General features: G+C 30.3%; 1 protein-coding gene across 1 annotated transcript; it reads left to right on the plus strand.

The window, feature by feature from the left end:
• Positions 1-4,161: 4,161 nt before the first annotated feature.
• LOC112027834 (polygalacturonase) lies at positions 4,162-9,105 on the plus strand. Its single transcript, XM_024060486.2, has 9 exons — positions 4,162-4,566; positions 4,680-4,808; positions 5,565-5,732; positions 5,855-5,875; positions 5,991-6,198; positions 6,765-6,846; positions 6,991-7,099; positions 8,609-8,725; positions 8,824-9,105. The coding sequence occupies exons 1-9, from the start codon at positions 4,267-4,269 to the stop codon at positions 9,103-9,105; spliced, it is 1,416 nt and encodes a 471-aa protein (XP_023916254.2). The 5' UTR covers positions 4,162-4,266.
• Positions 9,106-9,652: the final 547 nt, after the last annotated feature.

Consider the following 9,652-nt stretch of genomic DNA (forward strand, 5'->3'; position numbering starts at 1 on the left):
AGGGGTCTATTAATACAAAAAGGCATGATTAACAAATGTTTAATAGCTTTCTAGCTTAGGTAAAATAATGAAAACTATGCAAGTGTGAAAGAAGAAAAAAGTCACTAGCTAGCCTTGAATCCTTGATTGTGTCACAAAGTACACAAGGCCGTCTAAGAGTGGCAACAAACCAAAGCCACAAATAAACAAAACTCCCCCATCCCTCTTCTTATTTCCTAAGCACACCACGGCAAGTCATAGTGCAAATTCATTGCTATTTCATCCTCTTATTCTTCTTCTTCTTCTTCAAACCTCCAAAATTACACGCAAATCCCATTCTCTTACCTTAGCCATACCTTCTCTCTTCCTTACACAAACGCCTAATTCACCTAAATGACTGCTATAACTTTCACAATTCTAGTTCTCTTCCAAATACAGCCCCCCCTCAATTTTGACATCATGGAACATAGGCATGAATGGATAAGGCCATAAATTCATATAATCATAGGGTATATCTTGAAATGCATGTACTTATTTTTATAGCAAATTACCAACCTTATTCTTAGGAAAGTAACCTAGACAGCCTGAAATCAAAACCCAAAATCCAAACTTTAATTTTGAGACATATTTTTCATGTTTTCTTATGTCAAATAAATATAATAGGAAAAAAAAAAACTATATTTTAAACCCTATTTTCTAGTGGTGTAACAAATCAAAGTTTTTCTCATAAGGGAGATTAGACTATGCCACTAAATTATAAGGTTTTGGTAATGACAAATTAAGCCCTTAACTTTTAAAAAGTAACAAATTTAATCTTATAGTTTCAAAAGTAATAAATTAATAATTAAAAAAAAAAGTAGTAACAAATTAAACCTTAGTCCATTTAAGTAGAAAAATATTGCATTTGAGGTGTAATAAAATTGAGGGTTTCATTTATTAGGCATTGTAAGTTTGTAACTTCAAGGTTTTATTTATTGCTTTTGAAACTGTAACATTTAATTTGTAACACCCCCTAAGTTGTACACTTTAAAATGCAATTTTCTCTAAATATGACGTATTAAAATGCTCAAGAGTCAAGACATTAAGAGCAAGGGCACTTATAGTGGTGGAATTAAAAATGGAAATCAACATTGGAAACCATTTTAAGGATGAGACCAATCTTCATTTCGATAGCTCTCTTATTCAATATTAAAATTACTATGTTGGCTTCAATAATAAAAAATTTATATCTTTTCAGTATATGCTTTTGGGAAATGCCTCAATAGCAAGTAAAAATCGTTTTCCAGGCAAGGTTTTTTTGGGGGTTGATAGGTTTTGGGGCCTATCTAGAACCAAACTGCTTGTAATAAATTCATGTTGCTTTTGACCTGATTAACCCAAAAATTATGTATCATTGGTAGTTAGAACCCAAAATTATGTATCTTCGGTAGTTAGGTAGTTGGAATTTGAAAAGGTTAGATAAAATTTTCTATTTAACAATGATGATCACACCGTTGAATCTAATTTACTAATTTTTTATGCAATTGGTTCTCATCGACCAAACAAAGACTTGAGAGAAAAAATGTTTGACATTTTTATCGAAACTTCCTATCTGTTCAAAATTATACTGATGCAGTCAAATTTTGGCCTTGCTGCTCGTGTTTTATGCCTGTATGAATTTGACCATATTTAATTAACAACATTGAGATTATAGAAAGCCTTATGTCAACGGCCATTTTTTCCAGGTAATTAGGTCTTAAGTGGATAAATACCAAAGGGTAAAGACTATTATGTACCAAAATGGGAAAACAAAGAAGACCAAATTATGCCTAACTCATCCTGCCGCAAAATTTTTTCCTTCATTAATTAATAGTAATAATTCTTCCCCTAGTTTTACGGATATGTGAAATTTAAGCATATTAGTTATCAATACCAAGAAAAATGAGGTAAATCCATGTGGCATGTATCTTATTCACGTCTAGATATGTAATATGCTGACATATTAGGTACATATGAACCTACTTGTTGACATTGGAAACATTCACCTTGCTTTAGGATATATCTACCTTCTTGATATATAGAGGCAGTACGTACACCATGATGTAAGAAAAATTTCAATTCAATAAAATATGATTTTTTTTTTTAAGAAAAAAAAGTAAAATCATTTTTAATTATTGAATTTGATATGTCTAAGCTAATTGGTGTTTTAGTCGATTTTTTGAATGATAGTCAGAATTTCAATCTATGACATTCGATTCATGATTATTAGTTTTTATCATCAGACCAGACACTAATTAGTTTTTTGTGTAGGTTTGAATCTTAATTCTCTTATTCAATGACAAAAGACTTTATCAATTGAGTCAAATGAAACTCACAATTGTCTTATTATAAAATACAATTATCATAGAATGGATACCACATAATAATAAATAAAAATACCAATTGAGTCAAATAAAACCCACAATTGTCTTATTATAAAATAAAATTATCATAGAATGGACACCACATAATAATAAATAAATAAATAAATAAAATATATATATATATATATATCAACTTTTTTAAAGAAGAGAAAAAAAAAAAAAGAAACTTAAGAAAAAAAAAATGAGAAACAAAGAAGCTATCAACTTGACAATAGCATTGATAAAGAAACCTTATCAAGATCTATCTTTACCACTATCCACTTCTTTTTTTTTTTCCTTACCATATATAATGGCATGAACCAAATATATTTGGTACACTAGATGAAGATTATGATAGGAATGGTAATTTTTATAATTAGAAATAAAAAAAAAATGTTGTAATAGAATAAGGGGGAGGTTTCAATTCAGTGCTTCCAATGCATTAGACCTTGTTGGATGATGACAAGTGTTCAAAAATAAACATGTGTCACAATCCTAATGGGTCCAGTGTCGCTTGACACTGGACCTAATCCGAACCCATTGAATAATTATACTTATTCATTAATTAGGTTGTAAAATATGATAAAATCCAAGATTTTTTTTATTATGAAATATCTTAACAATTATTTCCTAAAATTGAATATTTTTTAATTTGACATAATTGCTCGTTAAATAAATAGCTATGGAAGAAGATTTATTATTATTATTTTAAGGGTAAAGTGCAAACTACACCCTAAAGTTTGAGATGTTTGGATTTTATATCTTGAAATTTCATAATTTAAATTTTACCCCCTGAAATTCTATTTTGTTTGCATTAACAATCCCTCAATCTATATTTTTCATTAAGGACCACATAAGCTTACCAAGCATGTATAATTTGTCTTATAAAATAATGTCACGTTATTTTTGTAGCCTAAAAAATTTTAAATCATTAAAAATGACATGACATAATAAAAATGATATGAATTATTGAATTAACTAAACAAATGTGACAACCTTATGTGACACTTAACGAAAAATATGGACAAAATGGTTACTGATGCAAATAAAATAGAATTTTAAGGATAAAATTCAAATTTTGAAACTTTAAAAATATAGTTTGCAATTTAATCTTATTTTAATTGTATATCAGTATGTGCATGTGTAAAATTTATATTTTTAAAAATTATTAAATGTACTAATAAAATTACCGTATGAATAATTATTATCTATAATTCTCATCTATTGCCGTATGAACAATTATTACCTATAATTCTTATCCACTACCGTATGCCAAATATGTCTTAAGAAGTTTTGGCCTAATCAAGGTTTTCGGTTGGAAAAACATGTTTAATGGCAAGAAATACAAAATTGTAACCTAAGGAATACGTATTATGCATATCAAATAAATATGTTTATGACCACGTGCTCATAACTGAGGTTTATATATGTATTAAAATATCAAACTGTGTAAAAAATACATTAGCACTACAAATTTATCATACATAAATATGTTGGTAAACAAGCACAAACACAAGCACCCATTGTTGACGAGCTCAAATTGATTTTCTTCATTGAAGAAAAACAATTTTGAAACGAAAATCTGGCTACCTTCCAATTGGAAGCTTGTTTCTCAGTTTCTTCTATTTCAACAGTCCATACCTCTTTGACTCATCAAAAAAAAAAAACATTCTCTGAATACCAAATTGCTTTTAATTCACAAACCTTATTGACTCTCTCTCCCTCTCTCTCTCTCTCTCTCTCTCTCTCTCTCTCTCTCTTAAAATGACAAACCCAACTCAGCCTATAAATACGTTGTCCCTTAATGACAAAGCAGTTTCATTGCTCACATTCATACCTTCTATCATCCTAATAACTTTTTGCACATCTTTAAGACAATTGCTTTTTTTCTCCAAAAGTGAAAGACATGTCTCAACAAAGCCAATTTCTTACACTTCTCATAATCTTAGCCTCTTTCTCAACCTGCTTTAGCAGTTACAAAGAGGACCCACATGCTACTAATGGAGGTCCTGATCCTATAGCCCACACTACATCAATGGGCACTATCAACCAGGGTGATAAACATGAGCCATGGCTTGTAGACTTCATGAAGTCTCAGACCAAAAGGTTTGGTCTCACAACAAGGCTTAGCAGCGCAAGCACTTCACAGAAGCTGGTTAATGTAGATGACTTTGGAGCTAAAGCTAATGGTGGAGATGATACTGAGGTATAATATCCCATATTTTACAAATTCAGTTTATTCAGTTTTCAAATTCTGCCTTTTTTGCATGATTTGGTTTTGAATGTTATGTTGGTCTGATATTGGTTTGGTTTTGTTAGGCATTTAGGAAAGCTTGGAAGGTGGCTTGTTCTTCAGCAAATAGCGCTCTTGTGGTTCCTGCAAATAAGAACTATCATCTTAAGCCAATTACCTTCTCAGGTCCTTGCAAACCATACTTTACAATGAAGGTGAGTTTTATCCATGCATGCATCTATAGGAACAATCATGTCAAGTCAATTTATATTCTCTGGTTCGCTCTTACAAATCCGATTTTACATTAAAGTTGAGTTTTATTCAAGAATGGCATATATATGTACATGCATAACATATGAGTAATGCTAGTCACGGCACAAACTTTTTCTCAACTGTTGTACACGTCATATTATCATCGAAAAAACATCACTTTAGCTAGCGTTCACAAATAACATCATTGTAGTTATGAAAAAATTTGTCTTTCAATTTATTAATAATAAATATATAACTGCATGTGTGTGTGTGTATAATATATATATATATATATATAAATATATTACTTAATTTTAATTTACCTTAATTTATATCCTTAATTTGGAAGTTTATATATTAATTAATAATTAGTATACCAAGATAATTAATAAATGATAATAAATTCATTTTTCCCATTAAAACATGATAACTTATTAGTATTATTTTGACATAAACGTAAATTTGATTAGGTGGATGGCTAAATGAAGAGAATTTTAAGAAATGTGTATATATATATGTGTGTGTGTGTGTGTGTGTGTATATATCTCATTAAAACATGCATGATAATTTATTAGTGTGACACAAAAAGTTTGACAAAACCTCATACTTTTTTATATGAGATTTATACTTTTATATGTATATATATATATATATATTGATCAATTGATATTGGTTACTCCTAAAGAAAAAATAATAATTTTCTTTTTCTTTTTTACTAGGTCTATGGAACAATTAAAGCTTCTTCTCACAAATCAGATTATGAAGAAGATACACTGCATTGGCTTGTGTTTGAGAATCTTCAAGATTTCAATATTGAAGGTGGCGGCACCATCAATGGCAATGGGAGGATATGGTGGGAAAGCTCATGCAAGATCAACGATAAACTTGTATGTGCACGGCTGATATAATGCTTTTATTTGATTTTTACCAACTTAATTTCTCTCCTTTTCTTTTTTCTAATAAATGATCTAATTATTCATTATCTTTCTCTTAATTCATTGTTTTGCAGCCCTGCAAGCATGCACCAACTGTAAGTTAATCTGTCCTCTACGTTTTCTAAGGATTTTCCTAACATCATAGATGGTCATGAAGGCTAACTTTTTTCCTTTTATTTTCTTTAATGTCTTTGAAAATTTTGTCTATAGGCTGTGACTTTCCAAGATAGCAAGAATGTGAGGGTGTCCAGCATAAGGATAAAAAATGCACAGCAAATGCATCTTACGTTTCAGAATTGTCAAAATGTCGAAGCTTTGAATCTTGTGGTGATTGCACCAGGCAATAGCCCCAATACCGATGGAATTCATGTCACAGGAACACAAAACATTCAAATACAGAACTGTGTCATCAGGACAGGTAGTTGACCTAAAGAAGAATGAAAATTTCTATTTTCTATGAATAGTACAAATTTTATAGTATATAATTCATATTATATTATTATTATATATATCATAAAAAAAAATTCTAACATTTATTTATTACTTTGTTAAAGTAATATCATATTATCAATCACATTAACTGCTAAGTTAATGTGTAAACCTTTCTTTAATAAATAAAATAATTTTAGACCAATTTTTTTTTTTTTACATCCTACCAAGTGCTAAGAATATTATTACAAATTTGCTACATAAGCCTCAAAAAAAGATGGGTCAAATTTCGAAGATAAAACGAAAATATATAATTAATGAAATAGCTAACCAACAATGAATGAATTAAAAGCTTGATTAGTAAAGCAGTTTGAGTAATGTTATTTGAGTGTTTTTGATATACGTGTGAGTGAAAAAATGTGTTAAAATATGTGTAAGGTTGTTTAAAATGCTCAAAAGTGTGTTTGAACTTACCTATACCAAACACCCCCTAAATAGCTAGAAATTCATTCAACCCAGCTAATTTTTTTTTTTTTTCCTGTTTTTTAATTGAAGGTGATGACTGTATTTCAATTGTAAGTGGGTCTAAAAATGTTCAAGCCACGGATATTACCTGTGGACCAGGACATGGAATCAGGTATATATATAAAGTCTAACTTGCTTTACACCTAATTAGTGGATTTTAACTAAACTATTTCTACTAGCATGATGCACGAATATCATGTTGGTGGTTTTTATTGAATAACTTATTACTTGTTTTAATAATTATAATATTTTGCAGCATTGGTAGCTTAGGATCTGATAATTCAGAAGCAGAAGTTTCTAATGTCATGGTGAATAGAGCAAAACTCACAGGAACCACAAATGGGATGAGAATAAAAACTTGGCAGGTAAAAGTTTGTTTACAAAAACGCATTTTAGGACACTCTATAACTGTTATCATCATACATGTGCACACACATTTTGTCTATACTCTTCAGAGAAATATATTGCTAAAGTTTGAAAATTGAGCTTAATTTACTGCTTTTTTTTAATACCAAATGACTAAATCCACTGCTTACACATTTTAGGACACTCTATAACTGTTATCATCATACATGTGCACACACATTTTGTCTATACTCTTCAGAGAAATATATTGCTAAAGTTTGAAAATTGAGCTTAATTTACTGCTTTTTTTTAATACCAAATGACTAAATCCACTGCTTACTTATGAAGTCAAAGTCCTATTACGTTTTGGGAAAACTTGTTGAAACTTTGCAAAGGAGTTAGAAAAAATGAGAACCTCATAAGGTTGCGTGAATGTAGGAGCAAAGTTCTCGAGTAGAAAAAAAATTTCAAAAAAAAAAAAACCCAAAAGAGAAACAAAAGTTAGGCTACTGAATTTGTCAAATAAGTCAACAATGTAAAGATTGAAAGTTTAGAAAATGATGGAAACATATATAGTGACCCAAAACCAATGGTTTTAATTGTGACGTTTTTTCTTTTCCTTTCTTTAATCACTCCCAGGGTTTAGAAATTAACAAGTTTACACATTTCTTGTTGCTGCTGCTGACATGTAACCTACAAAGACTTGGAAACAAGTTATACAATTTTGCCATTTCTTTACTTCTTTGCAACAGATCAAGCAAAGTACAGAGAAATGTTTAGTTTAACTTTCCTTTGTACTCCTACATCTTCATGTGCCTAGAATTAGCATTTACTTATGCATCTTTGCATGGCAATGATGGCCACGTAACATATATGTAATGGAGTCGTAGAAACAACCAACTAGCACTACAAAACACGCGTCCTATGTAATGGAAATGATGACTCTTTCATGGTAAAAAGGGTACCTAATCAAATATGTTACCCCTTTAAGGTTATGCCCATGCAAGTATAATTTTGTGGAGTAGACAACAATTAAAAGGTTCTTAAAAATAAAATAAAAAAAGGATTTTGGTTTTTTTTGGGTTTAAACTCAAGTCATTCTCTTTAATATCATAAAAATTATCACTTTTCTCAAAAGTATAAAATATTTTAAAATTTATGACTTCAAAATTTTTGTATTTATATATTTAAAAAATCCATATTTGTAACCATACGGTCAATACTCTTATGAGAGATGTCCATGAAATATGAGTGCTCTACAAATAATCATTGCAGGCTTGGGCCTACAATTAACTAAACTATTGATTAACTAATTTTCTAACATAACCACTATTTTAGCACTTTTATTTTACTATTATTCTATTTAGTCTCTCTCCTTGAATTAATCGTTGTTGAATTGTATTGTAATTTGTTAGTCAAACTTTTCATGATATTTTTAACAATTTGACATATTAGTTATTATCAGACAATGTACTATCTATATAACTGTACGTTCACTTTCCTTTCTTTCTTTCTTTTTCAATATGTAGGGAGGCTCTGGGTATGCAAAAAACATCATATTTCAAAATGTGGTTATGAACAATGTCAGCAATCCTATAATCATAGACCAAAACTATTGTGATCAAAAAACACCATGCGAACAACAGGTAATATATATACACCAAAGCCAATCACTTTCACACACACAATGTCACAATCATCGTGAAAAATAACAATCTAATGACATATATTCATCCATATGCAGCCCTCAGCTGTGAAAATAAGCAATGTGGTTTTCAAGAACATCAAGGGCACTAGTGCATCAGAAGAGGCCATATCATTCGATTGCAGCAAGAGCTTTCCTTGTCAAGGGGTTTTGTTGCAAGATGTTAATCTGGTACGCCAAGGCAATTGCAGCAAGAGCTTTCCTTGTCAAGGGGTTTTGTTGCAAGATGTTAATCTGGTACGCCAAGGCGATGGAGATGTCGATGCTACTTGTCTGAAAGTTCGATTGCAAAAAAAGGGGAATGTCTCTCCAGGGTGCTGATTACAAATTAAGATGGGGGGAAAACAAACATGCATGTTCTTAGATTAATGTTTTGAATACCTTTGATTTAGCATTATAGTGATAGATTTAGTCAAGCATCATGTTGTTTTGGTCTTGAAACTGAAACAAACATAGATGATAGATCTCATCGTAAATAGCTAGGAATACCATACATTCAGAGTTCATTGTAAGTTATTGGTTTTCCCTTCAAAAATTTAATAAAACATGGGTTTGCTTTAGCCAAAGTTTTATGGCAATATTCAAAGCATTGCGTGGAGAGGCCAGGGAAGAGAGGCAATATTTAAAAACAACTAATTCACCCCAACTCTGCCAAATTATATTAATCCATACTTATGTGCATTTGGATGAGTACTCCGCCCATTTGTTGTTTTGCTAAAAATTAGTGAAGCGTAATTGTACTTTAAAAGTTAAAGTTTAAAGAATCCATACATAAATAAACAAGCTAAAAAAGCTAAAAGAAAAATTGCTGACAAACAAACACTTTATGGTTCAACTATGTGAACCCTTTGTGAGTTTGGATCAGGTT

Source organism: Quercus suber, unplaced genomic scaffold, assembly GCF_002906115.3.
Source record: "Quercus suber isolate HL8 unplaced genomic scaffold, Cork oak 2.0 scaffold_191, whole genome shotgun sequence".
NCBI lineage: Eukaryota > Viridiplantae > Streptophyta > Magnoliopsida > Fagales > Fagaceae > Quercus > Quercus suber.

Bases quoted from the DNA above. Each gene is read 5' to 3' on its own strand.
- LOC112027834 (XM_024060486.2), top strand. From the start codon at position 4,267: ATGTCTCAACAAAGCCAATTTCTTACACTTCTCATAATCTTAGCCTCT. The intron at 5,733-5,854 runs GTATGTGCACGG...ATTGTTTTGCAG, and splicing joins GCAAGATCAACGATAAACTT to CCCTGCAAGCATGCACCAAC. The intron at 6,847-6,990 runs GTATATATATAA...AATATTTTGCAG, and splicing joins GGACCAGGACATGGAATCAG to CATTGGTAGCTTAGGATCTG.